Source organism: Eleutherodactylus coqui, chromosome 6 (genome assembly GCF_035609145.1).
Source record: "Eleutherodactylus coqui strain aEleCoq1 chromosome 6, aEleCoq1.hap1, whole genome shotgun sequence".
Classification (NCBI taxonomy): domain Eukaryota; kingdom Metazoa; phylum Chordata; class Amphibia; order Anura; family Eleutherodactylidae; genus Eleutherodactylus; species Eleutherodactylus coqui.
This window is the reverse complement of record NC_089842.1, coordinates 138,156,626-138,179,297: the sequence shown is the minus strand read 5'-3', so window position 1 is coordinate 138,179,297 and position 22,672 is coordinate 138,156,626. Positions and strand designations below refer to the sequence as shown.

Genomic DNA, 22,672 nt, shown 5'->3' with positions numbered 1-22,672 from the left:
ACTAAATGAATGTTTTTGGGTGTTTTCCAAGTTCTATTGAAAGATGGAAGAAAATACTATTTATTTACTCGGGTTCAATGAATATCACTCGACAAGACAATACATGTAGAGCTTATTTTTATTAAGCAGTAATGCTATGAACATCTGAGTCTATTTAGAAAGAGTTACGAAAACACTGACACACTATGGAATAATCTAATTTATTTAGGCTCGAAAAAAGAGAGAACAGATATTCATTTTGAGGATAGACATCTCTGTGTGTATACCAATACAAATTCTTTTATCAGTTTTACCTCATATGTATTTTACATCAAGAGGTGGATCAATATCAGAGCCATATATTTGATGCCCTTTGGTAATACACACAGAAGTTTGTGTTTTGTCCTGTGTTGTTTGATACTTGTCTCCGGGTATTTGTAATTTCCAATACCGGAGAATATGTTATATGTTAGTGCGCCAATCTAGGAATTTTTAACTATAAATTAATAAAAATTTGGATTTTTAATTTAGTCCTAACTGTGAAGGGCGTTCTATTCTAGAATTTTGGGCTTTCTGTCTCTGTGAAATGTGCCCAATCAGAGGCAGCGCTCAGCTGTCATTTAATAGCTGTGGCAGAGAAGCCCATCTTCTCCCTATGTTTTCAATGGGGCCGGCGCTGCTGCTACCGCCCCATTGACAACAAGGTGAGCCCCTGCATATGGGTTTCACATCCAAGAAATCCCCTGCTGCAGCTGTCACAGCCGCAGCAGAAGATAGTGATCCACTCCCATTGCTTTCAATGGGGCAGCAGTACTGCCGGCCCCATTGAAAGCAATGAGCTGCCATCGCGCTCCTCTGCCACAGCTGTGACAGCTGTGGTACGGGATTCTTTCATCCTCGCTGCAGTCCCTTCATCTCTGAACACTGTGACAGTGCTGTCACAGTGTTCAGTGATAAGGGCCCTATATTAGAAAGGCTAATACCTTTTGTAGTGTGGCAACAAGTGTAATTTACAAAATAAGGGACTTTGCAATGTGCCGCTTGAAGGGAGTAGTATATATATGTACATGCCCATGCCTTTTGACCTATATAGGAAAAACAAGAAGGGAATTAAGGAGACCAGTTTTGGAACATGTAGGGGACATTGATAGTAAAAAGGACAGGATGATTGCTAATCATATGTGGCAAAAACAATCAGAAAACCCATTAGCCCTTAAGTGATTGAGGTTATCCTTTATGATGAAAGAAAGGGTAACTGGGACAAAAAGATCAGATAGAAAGAGACCGAATGGATGTACAGATTGCAAACTGTGTACCCTGAGTGTCTGAACAAGACACTCTCATTTGTACCATACTTATAGATTATTTTGTCTCTTTCTTCACTTTTCTCCTTAAAAGAAATTGGCCTATACATATCTGTAGTAATCATCTACGGTATCTTTATTTTTGGCCCTTTTTTAGGCATAGCTTCCTCAATGATGGATGGAGGAACTTTTCAGCTGCATGCCTGATAGTACAATTGTTTGCTTTACATATATATCTAGCCCAAAATGTGTATATATATATATATATATATATATATATATTTATGATTTTTTTTTTTAATTATATATTTCTATATATTTTTTATTAGCATAGGCGGGATGGTGCAATAGATTTTCTACAGTTTAGGTCTAGAGTCCATTTTGGTTTCATTGGATTATAACCATTGAGGAAAGTAGTTCTCTTGTATATATTCCTCTCCTTTGAGCTAGGAAGACTTTTAAATATACAAGGCGCACACTTTACTACCATGACTACCGTTTGGTGGGTTGAGTGCATGTGCGATTCTTTGTCTTAATGCATGTGTGCATTGTAAACACATTAGATGTGCTCATCTTATCAAGAGTATCAATTTGGCTAGGATAGCTCATAGGCTGTTCTCTCCTGTATGTGCGCAAGAGAGATGACGTCATGATATCAGGGTGCACAGAGATGATGTAGCAGTAACGGGAGATTTAAGAAGCGCATGTAGATCACTCTTTTGTGGCTCATATTCAACATCAACACATATACCAGAGTGGGGCTCTCCATCCATCTAGGGGAGGTCTTATGTAGTATCTGAAAAGATATGAGTTCTTTGTACCCGTTTTTTGTAGTTTTTTTTACATCTACAATGTGTGTTTACGTCTTTATTGTTTGCTTGTGTACCATTATAATATTGTGACAGTGATATCTTTGATGTATTGTAGTGCCATGCTGTGTTACCAGTATTGGTCACATTAATTGTATAAAACGTGATTACAGTGTATCACTATTTTTGCATCAGTGGGAAGTTGTATTTGAAGATGGGATTTTGTTACATTTGCATTTGGTCTCTTGATCTTCAAGGTTTTTATACCTTTATAATGCAAGTTTGCTTAGGTTATGTGTACCTTTATAAGATCGTACCTGTGAAATTACTGGGATATTTGCAGTACTACATGGTGTAGCTTATATTAATCATATTATCTGTATCTGATATCTACAGTCTTCATTAAAAACCCCATCTGTAGCGGATGCAATATGCCATCAGTTTCTTATTACGGGTGGACACTCTATCAGTGTTCCTCTCCCTCTGAGAAGTGAAAACTGATTGATATATTGCAGATCCAAAATGGAGTATCTAATACAGTTTAGGTGATATGTAATATACAATTTATGTATCAGGCTTAATATATAACTGTTGTTGATGATTGGAAGTGATATAAATTTAACCTTGACACAGGATATTTGTTTATGGTCCCTGATGAGCCCTTTGATTTTAAGGGTGAAACATGTAGGATAAAGAAGATGTGAATACATTATGTGGGTTTAACAGTGTCATTGGTTTTGAGCCTTTTCTTAATATCCTATATGTACCTTTAAATTAAATTTATGTTATTTGAACTACCAACTTTAAACCAACAATTCCTTTATTGTTAAATATCAGATCCGATATTTTTTCTTTTTCCTGACCCTTACGACAACATACCTTCCACTGTCCCCTTTTTTATTTAGGGTGAGGTAGGGTTAAGTCGCTACACAGGGTTATCTTTTTCAGCGCGGTTACTCCGCTTTATCATCTATAGATTATTGTTTGGGACTTTCTAAGGTGCAAATAGGTTTTTTATTAGAGTCAATAAAAGTTATGTTTTATTATATGACACAGCATGCCCTTCTGTGATTATGTTGTGCATATGCAGGAGATGATTACTAGTATGTGGACAAATGATTGTTAATACTGTACGTTAAGGATAGTTAATGGAGCGAGTATTTTTATGTTTGCATTAAAGATCCAATTAGCCAATGGACAAGTGTTTGCTCCTTTGTTGGCTAATTGCAAACATATTTAGACAGGCTGATGGTTTGGCAATTGAACGTGTGTATAAACGTTAGTACCAGATCTTCAGTCCATGTAAAATGGCCTTAAGTCTCCATACAGTCCTTGTTGAAAATTACAGAGTGCTGTTCCATGCAAGATCAGCACACATTGAAAAACATACAGCTATGTGTTGAGATAATTAGTGATGACAATTAGTGCATGATGTGGTTTTGGGCTCCTCTTTTCACAGAAGTCACTAGAATGCACAGTTTATTTGAAGCTTAAGGCTTTAAATCTTGAAAAACGAGGTAATGCAATGGATTTTTAGAAGACAATTGCAGCATTTTTTTTGTAGACCCTGTGACACATACTCTGACAAAATCCATTTCCACTTTTTGCAGTCCCTTTGTCTCAGCCTCTCTCTCATCTTCAAGACACTTGAAGATTATGAGCATGCCACTAATGGCAGCTGAATTAGGGAAAGTTCTTATCTGGTGTTCTAATTAGCTAATCACATTTTCTCTTGATCAGTAAGAGATACTAATCATCCCCTGAGCCTTTTTTTGTGATTGGAGCATACTATGTACATCAGAACAATTATCTCAAGCTAATGCAAAGAAAAGAAGAAGAAAATCTTTTTGACAATCAGTCAGTCCTGCTATTTATTTTAGTGTTCTGCATCATGTTAGATTCTAGCTCAGATTTCACACTCACCGCTTCATAAAATCCTGATGGTGGGTTGCTGAAGAAAGTAATATTAGACTCAGTGCTTCACAATTCTGTTTGATAAGACTATGTTTACCTAGCACAGCCAGAGAAAATAACATCGTGAAGCTAGTGCGGCACTTTTTATTATTATTTCGTTGTTTTTTTCTTAATCTATATCCTTTTTTGTTATTTCAGTCAATACATTATTTGAAATGTACAGATATTTAATGTTTCTCTTTAAATCTATTTTCTCATCAAATCTAAATCAAAATTTAATTTAGCGAAAAGTTCATTATTGTTTTTTTCTTAAAGAAAAAATTCTTGAGAAAGAAGTTTATCAATAAACATAGCGGGAGATATGTGCCTGAAAGCAATGGCATGTGCACAATGGTGATACTAATGGAAGTGTCCAGCACATATTATTAATGATTTTTCAAACCGCAAATCATTAGTTTGAAAAGAATGTTCAGTGTACTTTACACATCAGCTCCTACTGATCCAGAAATAAAAAAACCCTTATGGCTTCTTCACATGCGTACTAGTTTTTCAGAGTTTTTGATGAAAAATAAAAAATATATAAAATAATTTGTATCACTGGTTCAGGCTTTGCTGCAAATGGAAATGAGCACCTGCTGAAATTTTTGCTAGTGCTCTCTAATGTTAAAGAGAATGTATTGTCAGAAAATGACCAATCGTTTAACTGAAATTTATATAATTTTATTGTACATAGTGATATTTTATTTCTAATTTCCTATGCCAATATCTATATACAAAAATAATCCTGAAATATTGAAGTTTTTATATTGGCCATTAAGCTTAATAGTATCTGACACTTCATATTCTGTAGAAATCACTTCTTGAGGCCCATTTGCATGTAAAGACATTCTTTCAAATGAAAGATTGACAGTTTTAGCAATCGTTTTGCATAAAGTCTTAATGGACACTAATGTCCATTAACACTTCATCAGGTTTATTTGCATGTAAAAGGGCCTCCAGGAGCTGCCTGCAGAGCACAGCTAGTTGTCTGAGCTCTGCACACAACTCCTTTGTTCTCGCATGGGCTATTGGCAGAATACAATGTAATCTCCACCTCCGTGCAAAACACAGAGTGCAGTCCCTGTTATCTTCTCTCCAGGTGAACGATGGATTTTAAGCTCACCTTAATATCATTATTCAGCCGAAGAGTGAACGATAGCAGCATTTACACACAATACAAAAGTTTACAAGGAAAAGGCCTTGGTGCTCCATTTGTTTGGTATATAATAAGGAGAGGAACAAAAGGCAAACTTACTTCGTAGGGGTGTCAATGCCTGTGACACCCCTAAAATCCAGGTTGGCATATAGGATTATAGATGGAATGCGTTTTTTATGATGTTCCAAAAAGGAAATATTTATTAAAACATGCTGCAACGCGTTTCGGCTATTCAAATAGCCTTTATCAAGCAACGTTGCAGCATGTTTTAATAAATATTTCGTTTTTGGAACATCATAAAAAACGCATTCCATCTATAATCCTATATGCCAACCTGGATTTTAGGGGTGTCACAGGCATTGACACCCCTACGAAGTAAGTTTGCCTTTTGTTCCTCTCCTTATTATATACCAAACAACTGGAGCACCAGGTCTTTTTCCTTGTAAACTTTTGTATCCTGTTTCCTCTGGTATATATCCTGCCTAGAGTTACCCCGTGATGCTCTCCCACATTGGGATGTCCTCCTGACCAGTTCTTTGGATTTATACTTGATATCATCTGCCTTCTTGGATTTTTGGACGAAACCGTTAGCCTTCCTCCAGGGTGCGGTTGCGTCTGGGGTAAGTTCTTACGTATCTTACTCCACAAAAGCGCCATTTCTTCCCACATTATATTGGAGCGCCACTAATCTCACATTTTTTGCTTTATAGCATTTACACACAACAATTATCGCTCATATGCCATCTTTTCAATGATTTTCAGCAATAATCATTGCGTGTAAATGGGCCTTTAGTACCCATCTCAATATCCCCACAGGCAGGCTTACAATAGAAGATAATACCTATATATAAATGACGCAGAATCCACCATCCATAATAGGTGATTGTCACAGCTCACCTCCTCCCACTCCCTGCACAATGATCTGTGCAGCGTTCACAGATCAGACCCACAGCACTGTGTCACATAAATTCATGAGTCATCTACATTCTACAAGTTCCCATTCTCTATGTGGCTACTATTAAGAGCAAATTGTTGCCCAATAATCACGTACATAAATTAAAATCAAAACTCTACAATAAGAAAATGAAAACAGATTAAAGAAGAAAAATGTTTCAGTATCTGGTGAATCAGTGATAAAAAAAAATCTAGGTGATACATTCCCTTTAAATAATAGGCAGAAAATGAAGAAGACATAAATAGGAAGTGACCTGCAATGGCAAGTTCCAATTTTTACAGCAGTTCTGGAATGGAGGACACTATTAAGTCATTATACAGAAGACTATAAGCTAACAATGGCAGAATCACAACATATTTCCATTCCACATCTTCAATGGTACAATCCTGTAGCTAAATGGCTTTAGTATAAACAGGGAACATTAAAAATAAAACAATGACATTCATAGATATCGTTAGAAAGTTATCAGAAAAAGGGAGTCATAGTAACTCAGGGAGAAATAAAGAGGAAAAGGGAGGATATAGGACAAGAGAAAACTCTGAACTACAACCATAACAATTAAGAATAACTAAACAGCAAAATGCAAGACAATTTAAAGAGTCTAAAGAAAAAGTTTTGCAGTTTGGCACTTACGCTTTCCTGTGGAGAGACTTCGGTTATATCCAACCGGGCTGAAATACTCGAAGATGAAAACAGTCACTGCGACCACAGTAAGACACATGACAAACATCATGACCCAGACGGCAGGGCTGTACGGCTCTGCAAAAGAGGATGAGACTCTTGAGTATAAAACCAATAAAATATAAATATAGTAGATACACCAGAATCTTAAGAAATATTGTTCAATTTCCTTACAACTGAAATGTGACCCTTCTAACTACTTTAATTTGCTAGTGGGAATTGAAAACACTTCTATGTAGAATGTTAGGCAATATTTCATATGTATGACCATTATTTTATTGTTTTATTGCTATTTTCTGTATACCAGAAGCAGCAGGAAGTTGCTCTGAGCACTCCTGACATCAAATCAGCATCAAAATAACTCAGGGGCAGAAGTACAGATGTAGCAATCCTTAGTGTTACCGACAGATTGTGATAACTCAATGTACAGCATTGTAATACATTGTAGTTAACATGACTTGTTCAGTGTTAACATTGGCTAAATCTGTAAGTATCAATGGCACAGGCAGAAAAATTTAGAAGGTGCCCCACATAGTCATGACCATTATCAACCCCTTAATGACATACAGTGTACATTTATGTCATGTAAATTTAGGGTTTGTATGGAGGGGGATGGAGAGCTGATCCCACTCCATACAATGTGGGTTCTGGCTGTTTCTTCCAGCTGACACTCACCGACAATAGTTGCAATCACTGAACACAAATCCCAGTTGCTAATTTGGAAATACCATTGTCAGTTCTGACAGCGGGACTTAAAGCTCTCCTTCTGAAGGCCTCCCGCCACTACCATGGCTGATTGTCTATCAAGCTTTGGCGTGGCTTGAGAGATGGCCTCCTTAATAGTATTATATTAGTACATTATACTGCATGAGTGATCAACAATTGTAAGTTCAAGTACCCTATGGGGCTAAAAAATAAAAGGTGTTTAAAAACGTTTTAAAAACCCTTTTCCTATAGCTAAAAAAAAAAAATCAAAACAGAAGAACATTTTGTATTTCTGTGCCCATAAAAGTCCAATCTATCAAAGTAAGGGCTCAGTCACACAGGTGCATCGGTGCCCGTGTTACTGCAGGTAGCAGACGGCCGTACCTGAAGACGGACGTCTCTCAGCAGTGCCAGAGGAAAGAACATGTGACCGGCTTCATTGCCGGTCATGTGTTCTTTCATCAGCGCTGCAGAGAGACATCCGTCTTCAGGTACGGCCGTCTTCTGTCAGTCACACGGGCGTATCGGTGCCGGTGTACGGGTGCCAATACGCCCGTGTGACTGAGCCCTAAGGCAACTCTCACACATGCGGCCGACAAAATGCTGCAATTTCAATTGCATCATTTTGCAGTGATTTTACTCTCATCTTCAGACGCAGGTTACTGCCTTCAACAGCGGGATATAGTGCACCCCATCATTGCGATGGGTGATGAGATGCTAAAATGTGGTAAAATAGAGCAGACGGCGCTCGAAAATTGCAGCATTAGAAAACGCCGTGATAGAGTATGTGTCTGCGAGCCCCCATTAAAGGGGTTGTCCCGCGGCAGCAAGTGGGTCTATACACTTCTGTATGGCCATATTAATGCACTTTGTAATGTACATTGTGCATTAATTATGAGCCATACAGAAGTTATCAAAAGTTTTTCACTTACCTGTTCCGTTGCTGGCGTCCTCGTCTCCATGGTTGCCGTCTAATTTTCGCCGTCTAATGGCCAAATTAGACGCGCTTGCGCAGTCCGGGTCTTCTTATCTTCTCAATGGGGCTCCGTGTAGCTCCGTGTAGCTCCGCCTCGTCACGTGCCGATTCCAGCCAATCAGGAGGCTGGAATCGGCAATGGACCGCACAGAAGCCCTGCGGTCCACGGAGGGAGAAGATGCCGGCGGCCATCTTCACCGGGTAAGTAAGAAGTCACCGGAGCGCGGGGATTCAGGTAAGCGCTGTCCGGTGTTCTTTTTTAACCCCTGCATCGGGGTTGTCTCGCGCCGAACGGGGGGGGGGGGGGGTTGAAAAAAAAAACACGTTTCGGCGCGGGACAACCCCTTTAAAATCAAGAGCATTGGTCCCTGCGCTGAGCCAATCAGAGGCAGCACTCATTCACCCATTCATGAATTCATGAATGGGTGTGAGTGAGAGCTGCCTCTGATTGGTCAGGCTGTGACCAATCAGAGGCAGCTCATTCAGCAGGCGGGGATTTTAAATCCCTGGCTGCTGAATACTACTCAGAGCAGTTCAGGAGAACTGCCGCCGGCCGCGGCTGAGCTCCGTCTGCCGGCACCGGGTGAGTATATATATATTTTTTGTTTTTACACATTTCTGGATGAATTTAAGGGAAGGGCTTAGATTTTTAAGCCCTTCCCGAAAATTCATCCCGCATTGCTTTCAATGGAGACGGCTTTTACAGCTGTGGCAGAGGAGAACGATCTTTATGCTAACAGTGCGGTGGGGGGGGTCTCACTCTTGCCGCTATTGTGGCTTAATAGTGAGACCTGGGAACCTGAAATGCAGCCCAGCATGTTGCCCCTCGCCTGCCCTATCCGTTTCTTTGTCGTTTCCAGCACTTTCTTGGGTTTTGCAGATTTTCACCAATGAAAACCTTAGCGAGCATCGGCGATATACAAAAATGCTTGAGTCGCCCATTGACTTCAATGGGGTTCGTTACTCGAAACGAACTCTCGAGCATCACTGAAAGTTTGACTCGAGTAACGAGCACTCGAGCATTTTGGTGCTCGCTCATCTCTAGTTAAGATTTTTTTTTTTTTTTAAAGTGGGGAAGAAAAACTGATAGCAAAAATGAAAAGGGCCAGATCTTTAAGGGTTTAAAGCGGTATTTCAATCTTGGGAATCCTATTTCAAGGTGTTTAAAATTGCAAAACAATGCACTCACTCATAAGATGTTTATTTCCAAAAGGTTCTGTTCTCCAGATATTGCAGATATTGATTCCTCTGCCCTCTGGTTGTTTACTGCTCGCTTCCAGGAAACAGGCCACCTCTTCTACGGAAAGAAATAGAGCGCAGCGGTAGCTGATAGCCTGGTCGAAAGTTAGTGTGCATATGCTCCTGAGACTCCGGACATCAAATTTAGAAGAAAGAAGTGCACAAATGTCGGCCCCCTCTGCTGTTTCCTTCCATACAAGAGTTGGTCTGTGTTCCTGGCAGCAAGCAGTAAACAAACAGAGCACAGTACCTGGAGAACTGAACATTTTGGAAATAAACATCTAATGGGTTAATGCATTATTTTGAACACAACTAGAGGTACTAAGGAAAACCGCAAAGAATTCTACCATACCCTACACAAGGATGACCGTCTGAAAACCATATTCCCGGACCCTGTCCTCGTATGTTACAAACAGCCTCCAAATTTGAGGAACCTTATAAGCAGGAGTGCATTGCCCTCTGACACACAACTTATCCCTGTAATGTAAGGAGCTGCAAGACCTGCTCACGTGTACTGACCGTGGACAGGCAAGGATGGGGTCTCATTGCCACATAATTAAACAAAGAAAGACAGAATTACCTGTGATCGAGCACTTTTCTAGTCATGGGCACAACATAGAACATGTGAAAGTTACGATACTAAAAGGCAATTTTAAATCTCAGTGTCACAGAAGAATTTGGGACTACAAGTTTATTATATTTATCGTTGATGCTCTCAAGAACGGAAGGGTTCTTGCATCATTGGAGAATATGAGAAATCTATAGCACAGATATAGCACAGATAACACACAGGCCTGGTGACCCCAGCAATCTAGAGACCATAAAACTTTCACATCCCTTATCAGTGGACTATTTAAGTATTTACTCCTCTGCTCATCTTGTTGTGGTATTGTTTTAAGTGCAAATTCATCACACCATGTCTGTGCCTTGTCATATGTATGTGTGTATATATGTATGCGTCTTCTGATCTATTTCATTATGCATGAGGAAGAACCCTGAGTAGGTTGGATAGCTTGCAATAACATCATGTATTTTTGTTAGCCATTAAAAGGTATCAAATCTACATGATTACTTGGTTTCTCTTATTGTGACCAATCACATTTTGAACACAATGAAATAGGATTCCTGAGAAGGGAATACCCCTTTAACAACAAGTAAGTAAATCAACAGATTATCACTCGATCTCTTTGCTTCTCACCTTTTCTTCACAGAATTAAAAAGGATCAATGAGATCTTCTAACATGATTGTTTTACCATATACTTGTATTCTTCATAAAACAACAATTCAGGGTCATATTTTCTTGTAAGTCCACAATGTGCTGTTCTGCTGTCCTGTGTTATTTCTTTTAGGAATTAATAAAGAAACTGACAACTGGGCATACCAGTTGGTGGGGTGGGGGAGGGACCCTACAAACTGACAGAGTCCAATCATTTCTGACGGTAGCAGACAGTGTACAACTCTTTGACAAGGGAAATGATGTCAGTTGTCAATTGATAAAAAATATTCAAGAGAAATAACAGAGGAACAACACAATACAGAGTTAGGCCTTAGTCAGACGGGCGTTTTTTCGCGCGATTTGCGGATCGCATGACGGATGCGCATCCGCAAATCGCGTGACCGGTGCCCGAAAATCGCCCAAAAATCTGCTCCTAGCCACGTTTCATTAGAAACGGGCCGGAGCTGTCCAGCGCATTGCATTCAATGGAGCCGGCAATACAGCAGCTCCATTGAAAGCAATGCGCTGCGGGCGAGTGTGGGATGAATTGTCGGGAAGGGCTTAAATATATAAGCCCTTCCCTGCAATTCATCCAGAAAAGTGTTAAAATAACAAATATATATATACTCACCTGCTCCCGGCAGCCGGAGTTCCGCGCGGCCGGCCTGCAGTGGGTGTGAAGGGGGTGTGAGTCAGACCTGCCTCTGATTGGCTCAGGCTGAAAAAACTATCCTTTTAGAAGAAGGAGGGCTGTTCTCTTATTATTCTCTCAAAGTATTTGCTTAAACGTGGTTTCCAGGAATTCAACAAAATGACCACCACCCATGCAGCCTGCAAGAAACTCATCCTAGCTCAGGTTGAAAACATCTCTAGATCATAGGGAGAAAGGGACGGGACAATGGGTGGAATCTACCACTATATATTTCCTGTCCAGCTTACCATTCAGCCTAATAGGATCAAATATATAGTGTTAGGCTCTTCTCCTTGCAGTCGGCAACCTCCTCCTTTTGCCCTGGGTCTAGAGACACAGTCAATCCATCTAGGACAGGCTTGTCAAAGCATACAGAGATGACAGCCATTGTGTTGAATTTCTGGACAAACTTACAATTACAAAAATCACATTGCGCTCAAATGTTGCATGCGAGTGTGCTGCAATATTTTTAACTCGCCCTTGAAAAAAAGGTGGGCAAGTTTTTTGCTGCCATCTTGCAGCATCAGGGCTTAGTCAGACGGGCGTTTTTTGCCGCGATTTGCGCATGCGCATGCGTCCGGCGATTTTTTAAAACCATTGCTTCGCAATGGTATCGGACACATGAGCGCTTTTTATGCGCTCGTCCGAAAAATTATAGAACAAAAAATCGCAGATCGCACCTATCTGCGATCTGCGATTTCTGTTCGCTTCTGTATATGCGCTCAACGGGGCCGGCGGCAGCAGTGCCGACCCCATTGAGAACATATAGAAGACAAATCATTCTTCTCTGCCACAGCTGTAACAGAGAAGAACGATGTTTGCCCATTGAATTCAATGGAGCGGCAATACAGCCGCTCCATTGAAAGCAATGGGCTGCCGGCGTGCGCGGGGTGAATTGTCGGGAAGGGTTTAAATATATAAACCCTTCCCTGCAATTCATGCTAAAATGTGTTAAAATAAAAAAAAATTGTATACTCACCTTTCCGCTGCAGCCGGAGTCCAGCCGCGGCCGCTGTCAGTTCTCCTGAACTGCTTCTCGGCACTATTCAGCCGTCGGGGCTTTAAAATCCCCGCCTGCTGAATGATCCGCCTCTGATTGGTCACAGCCTGACCAATCAGAAGCCGGTTTCACTCACACACCCATTCATGAATTCATGAATGGGTGAGTGACTGCTGCCTCTCAGCGCTGAGCCAATCAGGGGCAGGTCTGACTCACATCCATTCATGAATTCATGAATGGGTGTGAGTGAGGCATGCCTCTGATTGGCTCAGCGCTGAGCCAATCAGGGGGCAGGTCTGACTCACACCCCCTTCACACCCACTGCAGGACGGCCGCTCGGAGCTGCCGGCAGAAGGTGAGAATGCAATTTTTTTTTATTTTTACACATTTTAGGATGAATTGCAGGTAAGGGCTTATATATTTAAGCCCTTACCGACAATTCATCCCGGGCTCGCCCGCAGCGCATTGCTTTCAATGGAGACGGCTGTATTGCCGTCTCCATTGAATGCAATGCGCTGGACAGCTCCGGCCCGTTTCTAATGAAACGCGGCTAGGAGCAGATTTTCGGGCGATTTGCGGGCGACATGCGCGCACCGGTCACGCGATTTGCGGATGCGCATCCGTCATGCGATCCGCAAATCGCGGCAAAAAACGCCCGTCTGACTAAGCCCTCACTGCGAGAAAAAATTGCACAAGTAAATAGACACATTAAAACCAATGGGGGCTATTTCCATGCACATTTGTGCAACTTGCAAAACACAAAACACGCATAATTTTCTTATCTGTCTAAATATGGCCTAAAGTTGACTTTTAACATGCTCTCCTACCCTCCCCTTCCCAAACACAAAAGTAGAGATGTCAGCTTCTTATATTACCTTCTTTATGGCAATAAACAAGCACATTGAAACATGCACACTGGCTAAGCAAACAGGAGCTTTGAGTTCTGGAAAGTTGAGGACTCCCACAGCATGGACTTTCAGTAAGTAGAAGGAGTTTCTTTCACACAAAAATATACATAATGAGAGAGAGTTAATTTGTTCTGTATGGTATTAAATATCCTATGTGCTTTGAAGCCTTTCGTGTATCTGTTTTATAACACTTTACATCCAAAGGTATTTACTGACCACAACCTGTACCAATGCTAAATACTACTTCTATATGAATGTCACTCTTATCCACTTGTAAATTTATACAAGCCAAATAACAAAAAGTCAAACTCAAAAAGAGCAAGATAATGTAAACAAAATGTGGTGTGAAATAAAATAAACTCTGCTTTTTTCTCATTTTTTAGTCTAGTTGTCTAGCCACATTAACAGCTCCATATGAAATGTAGCAATGAATGGTTATTATTTTTTGGTCTTCCTTCACAATCTATAGTCACCTATCTTTCTTGGATACTGGGAGGAAACTAGAGTATCCAGAGGAAACTTACACAAACACAGAGAAAACATAAAAATTCCATGCAACATTGTAACCACTAATGCTAATTACTAGCAACATTTATTTAACGCGTTTAGGATCAGCCACAGTAAATTTACGGCGGCTGGTCCTGGGCTTAGAGCACCGCCGATAGTAAAATTACGGCAGTGCTTTAAGTCTCCTGCTCTGCAATCAGTCAGAGAGGCAGGAACGGGTTATCAGCTGTTAGTGACAGCTGATAACCCAGAGCAGAAGGCAGGAGGGGTTTTTAATCCTTCCTGCCTTCTGCTTCCCCGATATACAGTGCTCAATGAGCACTGTATAGGGGAAAGTGAAAGTAACATGTAGTTTCACTACAGGAGCCGCGGGGGGTCATGTGACCTCCTGGGATTCCCTGCTACTGCAGACCTGGAGGGTCAGACTAGACCCTGGCAGCTCTGCAGGTGACTAATTTCACCACAGGGGTTGCTTTCCCCTATAACTAGGGCTCCTATGGACGCCCCAGTTACAGTGAGAAAGTGTCAAATAAAGAAAAAAAATATGTGAATGTCCCCCAGAGGTCTTATCTGATGTCATGGGGGACACAGATAGTAAAAATCACAATTACATAAATAAGTAAAACAAAATAACAGAATAAAACAACAATACATACCGTATATACCGGCGTATAAGACGACTTTTGAACCCCGAAAAATCTGCTCTGCAGTCAGGGGTCGTCTTATGCGCCGGTAATACAAAAAAAAAAAAAGTGTAAAAAAAAAAAATTTATTACTCACCTCCCACGGCGTTCTGTCGCGCTCCGGCAGGATGTCGCTCGCTCCGGCAGGCTGTCGCTCGCTCCTCGTCCCCGGCGCAGCATAGCTTTCTGAATGCGGGGCTTGAAATCCCCGCTTCCAGAAAGCTAATACACACGCCGGCAGCCATGACAGCATTGAATGGCTGTGATTGGCTAAAGCACATGTGGCTTCAGCCAATCACACTATTCAATGACATCATTGAATGGCTGTGATTGGCTGAAGGCGCACGTGTTAGCAATCACACCCATTCAATGATGTCATTGAATAGTGTGATTGGCTGAAGCCACGTGTGCTTTAGCCAATCACAGCCATTCAATGATGTCATGGCTGCCGGCGTGTGTATTAGCTTTCTGGAAGCGGGGATTTCAAGCCCCGCATTCAGAAAGCTATGCTGCGCCGGGGACGAGGAGCGAGCGACAGCCTGCCGGAGCGAGCGACATCCTGCCGGAGCGCGACAGAACGCCGTGGGAGGTGAGTAATGAATTTATTTTTTTTTCTCCACTGTATACCGGCGTATAAGGTGACAGTTGGGGGGTCGTCTTATACGCCCCGTCGCCTTATACGCCGGTATATACGGTACATGAGAAAGAGAATAACACAAAGCAGACACCAACAAAAACCATCACCGTATTCGCCCTGTAAACCAAAACCATACATATTATATATCAAAATGTCCGAAACAAATAGAGGAACCCATTCCAATACTTTATTTTAGTGTAAATATAAAAATAATTTTTAAAAAATTATAAATGTTAAAAAAATGATTTTTTGTAGCTTCTTACCCACAATAAAACTAAAAAAACGGGAAAAAAAGTCAGTGAAAAAGATATTAAAAAATAGTCCTATATGTCACGGAAAAAAAACGCAGCAAAAATTATTTTTTGTAGCTAAAGGAAAAAAAATAGAGCAGTAAAACCGCCACATGGGTAAAATCCCTAAAAGGTGTCTGGTCCTTAAGGTACAAAACAGCTTGGTCCTTAAGGGGTTAAACGTCAATAGCATGCATTTATTTAACTATGTTTTACCAGGGAACAGTTTGAGAGTCGAGTTTTTATTTTATATAGAGGCTCTTGCTGCCACGACTATTCTTGAGCCAAGGATTCTTTGTTAATCATTTCTCCTCCAAGTAATCTCCAGTCCACTAGAGTAAATGTTTCCTGATAGTTTGTGATGAAAACACCAGGAAATCTAATAAGTTTTGCTGTTCTGCAGAGCAGAATATCCTTTTCTATTACTGTTCTTCTTTTCTAGTTTACAACTGCCACAAAAGCATGGCGAGGCACACAAGTGTAAGTGGCACTTTGAATACCCTGGATTGGTCCTACACTAACACCTAAGCTATCACAACAAAACACTGAGCAGGGGACCTTACAATTTCAGTATGACAGAACATATCGATAGTTACCATCTCTCTGCTTGATTCGCCTCCAAGTATAAGAAAGTGGAAAGTACATTTCTTCCCCAAAGTATAAACTGAACAGTAATTGCACAAATTGCCATTTAGTTGAATTGACACCAAGTCCTAGACATAATTTATTTTTCAATCTTCTTACCTTAAGGCCAGACGCTGTTGTATTTAAGACTATGAAGAGTTTAGTGTAACATTTTCACAAAAAAAAAAAAGTGCGTTTCTTGTAACTAAAATATAATAATTGGCACATTTATACATTTTAATGGGGAACAGTATTGCAAAATATAATTGTCAATTTCTATGCTTATCTAGTAAACTAAGCCTTACCAAATAGATATTTTTTTTATATTTAAAATGTTATTTTACAATTTTTTTCACCTGAATTGCAAGAGATCTATTTCAGAGTTAAAAACTCACAAAATAAAGGATATTTTTACCTCCATATATGCCAATCCTGAAAGGAACACTACAGTTAGAAATGAATGATGACAGCAGGCAGTCTAAAGTACTTTCTGCATGTTCTGCATTACAAAACGTCTTGTATATATCCTGCAAGGTTAATCTCCTGTTGATGTTTCATTCTTGGAAGTTAGGGGTTGGGTACTAACCAAGGTGTCACGTTGTGCTCTTGGGATCTGTAGTACTATGTACTTTCAGGAACACACTGCTGCAGGTGTGGTTGATTTGGCTGGCTAATGCTGTGTATGGTTCTGTATATATGAACACCAGTCCCTTTACTAGAGGGTGCTGGTCATTATCCATTCCTCAGCCTTCCATCTCAGTACTCTGGTGTTTGGAGTTATACACTATATGGACAAAAGTATTTGGACACTGCAAAAAATTAGCAAATATGCAAATACTGAGTTTGCCGAACGGTATGCTGGGAAGGGCATGGGTAAAATTAAAAGCTGCCATTTTGTAATAACTATTCATTCATCCGATCGAGTCCTTGTGGCACGAACTGGAGCGACGGGTATGACACCACCACCCTCGCCAATCCTCACAACAATCTCTTCTCACAGCCTTGCATGAGGAATGGTCAGCTATTCCTGCCCAGACTTACAGAGAACTTATGGAAAGTCTGCCTCGACGTGTTGTCGCTGTAATACAAGGAAAAAGAGGGCCGACACGTTACTAAATAGAAGAATAAAGCACATTCTTTGAAAAACATGCCATGTCCAAATATTTTTGTCCATGTAGTGTACATGCTGTAAGACTAGTCTGAGTTGTTCTCCCACACTCTCCTTGAAGATGGTCTGGATACCTGATTCCCATGTTTGTATGTTCTGAGGGCCACTGCTGCACTACCCTTCTGTCAAATGTGGTTCCAGATATCGTATGTTCTTTGCACTGTCATATGGGTGATGTCTGACACCTTGTCCCTTCTCTGTCAGATAGGTGATGTCTGATGCTCTTAGGCTGGGTTCACACAGGGCGGTTTTGCCGCGGCAGGTCCGCCCGCGGCAAAACCGCCCAGGGCCACTAATCTCGGGATTGGCTAGCCATGTGGACGAGATTTCTCAGAAACCTCGTCCACACGGGACGGCTAATCCGCTGCGGTAAATCTGGCTGAAACCGCGGCTGCGGCGGCCGCAGCCGCGGTTTCAGAGTATGCAGCATGTCCATTCTTTTTTTCATTCCACTGCGGCCGCGCTCTCCTCTATGGGAGCGCCGGCCGCAATGGAAAAGCATGTGGCTGAGCCGCTTCAAAGCCGCCGCGGCTTAAACCGCGGCGGTTCTCCCGGCGGAAATCTCGCGGTTTTTGCTGCAGCCAAACCGCGAGATTTCCGACGGGAATCCACCCTGTGTGAACCCAGCCTTACCCTTATGTGTATGGGTGTGGATGTTTACACAATATCTGTTTCAGTGTATGCATTCTTTCTTACATTTTTGGGTGGGATTCTCCTGCGTCTATAGGTGTGCATGTCCTGTTCAGTGTCTGTATGTTGGTGTGCAGACACTTGGTGTGAACAATGTCTTATTCAGTGTATGTCTATTAGTGGGTGTGCAGACATCTGGTGTGAATAGTGTTCTATGTTGGAATTCCCTGTGTCTGTAGGTGGTCAGACATCTGGAATATATTATGTCCCATGTCGCTGTTCCTGCCTATACTTATCTAGGTTGAGACAAGTGGTCCCTAGGTTGGAGCCATCCTTACTGGGATGATTGCCCTGTTTGTAGGCAGGGTTCCTGTGACTAGGTTTAGTTATCTTGTTAGTGTAGAGACAATGAGGACTCTTGACATAGGTTTGTGAGCTTATGTACTTTGGCCAAAATACTAACTAATAACTTGTATTAATTTATATTACCATCTTCATGTTGTGTTAGCACATTTAGTAAGTATTTTAATGCCTGGTGTTGGTGTAGGGTCTATGTTCCTGTCTTCTCTATGTTGTTCGAACGTTCAGTTTAGGTTTTGGTGTGAAAGGTGTCCGATCGTGTATAAATCCCATCTCGCTTTCCTTCAGCTTTATTTAGGTTGCATTCATGTAGGTCACTGTTTCCGCAGCCTGCACGAACATAACAAGGGGGTATAGTTTAGAAATGTCCTTGTCCTACTGCAGAATACATAGAGAATGGTGACTCCTGCTTCATCTAGTTGTCTTAGGGTCCTTTTAAATGGGATGTCATCTAAATGATTATAGCTCCTTGGTTTTCACACAGAAGTAATAATCGTTCAGTGAACGAAGGCAAAGCTTGACAGAGATTGCCTCTAGCCCCCCGCCTCCATTCACAGTAAACAGGCAGTCGTTCAAAGGTGAACGACTGCCTGTTTACACAAGCCGACCATTGATTGATTTTTATGCCTGCCTAAACGGAATGACAAACGATAGGTGAATGATCATTCATCATTCAGTTGCTGGCAGTGTTTACACTGAACGACTATCGTTCAGTTTCGCATGATCCAGTGATAAACTGAATGATAACGTTCTATGTAAGAGGGCCCTTACACCCAAACACAAGATAATCAGAGGTAGGAGGAGGGCATGACTGATCTACTGGAACAAAACAGAGATTTATCTGCATATTTTTCAGTTTTAAGTGGGATAGGATCAAATAAAAAATAACAGATTTACAGAGAAAAGGACTCAATATGTTTTTGTGCACTTTCTATGATGCTATATATCTTTTGTATTTATTTTTTAGTTCATTTTCTATTTTTACTGATCTTTTAAAATGTAATCAAAAGTTCCTTCAAAAGTCCAGGTAAAGTTTACAATGAATAATCTTGATGCAGTGATGTAGAAAACGTAGTACATGAGCATTACCCGATTAGATCGCATATGCTTTCGTGCTTGTGATACCCCTGGCTGCTTCATCATAGGTAGTCCTGTATCTCAAATATCAAACAAGTTATGTTCTTTGTTTCATTTACACATTGTGTGACTACACCATTCATCCAGAGATTTCAGAAAGCAGCTCCAACGCTGACAGTGATATCCCATATATTTAGGAGATGTGCAAAAGTAAATTATTTTGTTATCAAAAACAAGCCGACAGTAGGAGATAGATACATGCATTGTCTGCTTCCTGCAATGGAAAATTTCATTTTATATTGATATGACAGAAAGTATAGATGATCTTTCAAGTATAATCAAAAGTTTCATACAATGCATGTATCCTCCTTTAATACAGTCAGTTCTAGTTATTAACCCCTCTAGGACATGGCACTTTTTTTTCCACTTTCGGTTTTTCCTCCCCATTTAAAAAAAAAATCTTAACTCTTCTATTTATCCATGTACTTCGCTGTATGAGGGCTTGTTTTTTGAGGGATGAGTTCTATTTTTCAGTGGCACTATTTAATGTACCATATAATGTACTGAAAAGGTTTTAAAAAATTATAAGTGGAGTGAAATGGAAAAAAAAAACTAAACACCATCTTTGGGGAGGAAGGGGATCTTGTTTCGACAACATAAACACTGTGGCAAAAATAATGATAACTGTATTCTATGGATCAGTAGGATTAATACGACACCAAATTTATATATTTTTTTTCGCTGTATTACTTTTTAAATTATTTTCTGCCATCATTTTGTGACAGCCATAACTTTTTTATTTTTCAGTCGACAGTTGAGCGAGGGCACTTTTTTGCGGGACGTCCTGTGGTTTCTAATGGTACCATTTTGAAGTACATATGACTTTTTCATTGCTTTTTATTACATTTTTTTTGAGACAAGGGGACAAAAAAAAAAAGCACAATTCTGGTGTTTATTAATTTTTTTCTCATGATGTTTACCATGCGGGGTAAATAATGCATTACTTTGATAAATCAGACTTTAATGGACGCAGCAATACCAAATATGTTTTTGTTTTTTTATTTCGTTTTTTTTAATATCAGTATGGCAAAAGTTTTTTTTTTTTCAAATTGTATTACCTTTCATTTTTAAAAATAGTTAATAATAATACTTTTTTTAAACTAATTTTTCTTTTTTCTAGTTCCCATAGGGGGAAGAACGTGCAATGGTTTGATCACTCCTGCAGTATGATGTAATACCTGACAGGGGGTCTATCAAGCCATGTCATGGTTTTATAGGCAATCTGCAATGGCAGCTCTGGTGGCTTTCAGAAGGCCCCAGATGCCATGGCAACCACATGCCACACAGCGATCTAACCGCAAGGGACCATATGGGACTGCCAAACATTGATCGGGGCATTTAAAGGCTTAGCAGCTTTCATCTGTGGTGCTGCTGATCGAAGCTGTTGTGGGTGGTTGTCAGGTGTAAGAAACAGACGGCACTCACATAGTATGGAGCGGGATCGACCCTCGATTCCCATCCATACAAACCCCAAAACTCCAGGACACAAATGTACGTCCTGTAACATTAAGTGATTAATAAAGGGAAAAATATTTTGAAAAAAAAAGAGGTAAAAATGCAAAGCATAAATACAGCCTACATCAAGTTCAGGCTCAGCTTTTGGGTACAAACATTAATTTTCTATTATAGAGATTGATGTAAAGTGGCACATGACACTGCCATAATTCCACATACTGTTTTACATTGTAGAGCACAATATAATAATTAGTGAAGAACAATCACTGGAACAATCGGGTCAGGAGTGACGCACCCAATTTTCAAAAAGTCATCGTGAATCGGGACACAATATTCCAAATCCCATTGAAGCCAATAGGAGTAAAAATCAGGTCCACTGTTTTACCCTCCAGGTCTTTAAGGCTGCCAAATGCTTCCATTCTCTCTGAGAGAGAGTGCAGTGTTGTGTTGCTAAGCAACCTTGATAGGAAGCCGAGGCCAGCAAACAGTGAGAAGGCAATCAGTGCAGTTGCATGGGGTGATGGGCAGGGAAGAGTGAGAGACAGATGACAATCAGTGCCACTGCATAGATGAGGGGGAGAGAGAGACAGATGACAATTAGTGCAGCTACACAGGGGGGGGGGGGGGGACAGATGACAATCAGTGCAGCTGCACAGAGGGGGGGGCAGACAGAGAGACAGATGACAATCAGTGCATCTGCGGGGGTGGGGGGGGGGGGTGGAGATAAGGCAAAGGATAAAGCTGCAAGGGGGAGGGGAGAGACGAGGCAAAGAGTGAAGCTAAATGTGAGGGGAGCATAGACAGGACAACACACACACAGCAAGCAGAGAGGAGAGACAGAGGAAGTTAGGAGAGAGAAACAGAGATAGATAGAGAGAAAAGAAAGAGAGACATAGAAACAGAGAAAGGGACAGAGAAAGAGTCAGACAAAGATAGATAAACAGAGAGAGAGACAGATGACAGTCAGTGAAGCTGCATGGGGGCAGACGAAACAAAGAATGAAGCTGCAAGGGGAGGGAGGAAACAAGGCAAAGAGTGAAGTTGAATGTGAGGGGAGAATAGACACAGCGACACATGCGGCAAGCAGTGAGAAGAGACAGAGGCAGTCAGGAGAGAGAGATAGATAGAGAGTGAGAGACAGATACAGAGAAACAGACTGAAAGAAACAGAGACAGACAGAGATAGAAAGACAGAGAGAGAGAAAGAGACATAGAGGCCGTCTGCACACAGCCATGTTTGGATTGCGTGATTCACGATAGTCTCCCGTGCGGACGATCTGCAGCATTCCACACCAATTCAAACCCATGCAGCATCCACATGTCCGCTCACACAAGCGAAAAGCAACTGTGATTTTTCACTCGCAGAGCAAAAATCTTGTGGATGGCGAAAACGTTTACAACCATTTTTCAAACCTTTTTATATTCACATCGTGTAAATCTAGTTCTCTGAAATACACTACTCTGAACAATGAGATTATTCACCAATGTCCACAATTTTAAGAGTGCCTCAAAAAGACATCTCTTTATGGAGGCTTATCATATTCTGTCATCTAATGGCCCTTTTATGCGGGATGATTCTTGCTTGAACGAGCACATGAGCAAATGACAT

The 22,672-nt window shown here is 40.9% G+C and overlaps 1 protein-coding gene across 1 annotated transcript in view; it reads right to left on the bottom strand.

The window, feature by feature from the left end:
- Positions 1–22,672, bottom strand: part of GRIN2D (glutamate ionotropic receptor NMDA type subunit 2D) — a 335,290-nt gene that overhangs the window by 101,237 nt on the left and 211,381 nt on the right. The window contains exon 8 of the mRNA XM_066607728.1: positions 6,790–6,915. Within this exon, the coding sequence (XP_066463825.1) occupies positions 6,790–6,915 (126 nt within the window). The remainder of the gene's footprint in view (positions 1–6,789; positions 6,916–22,672) is intronic.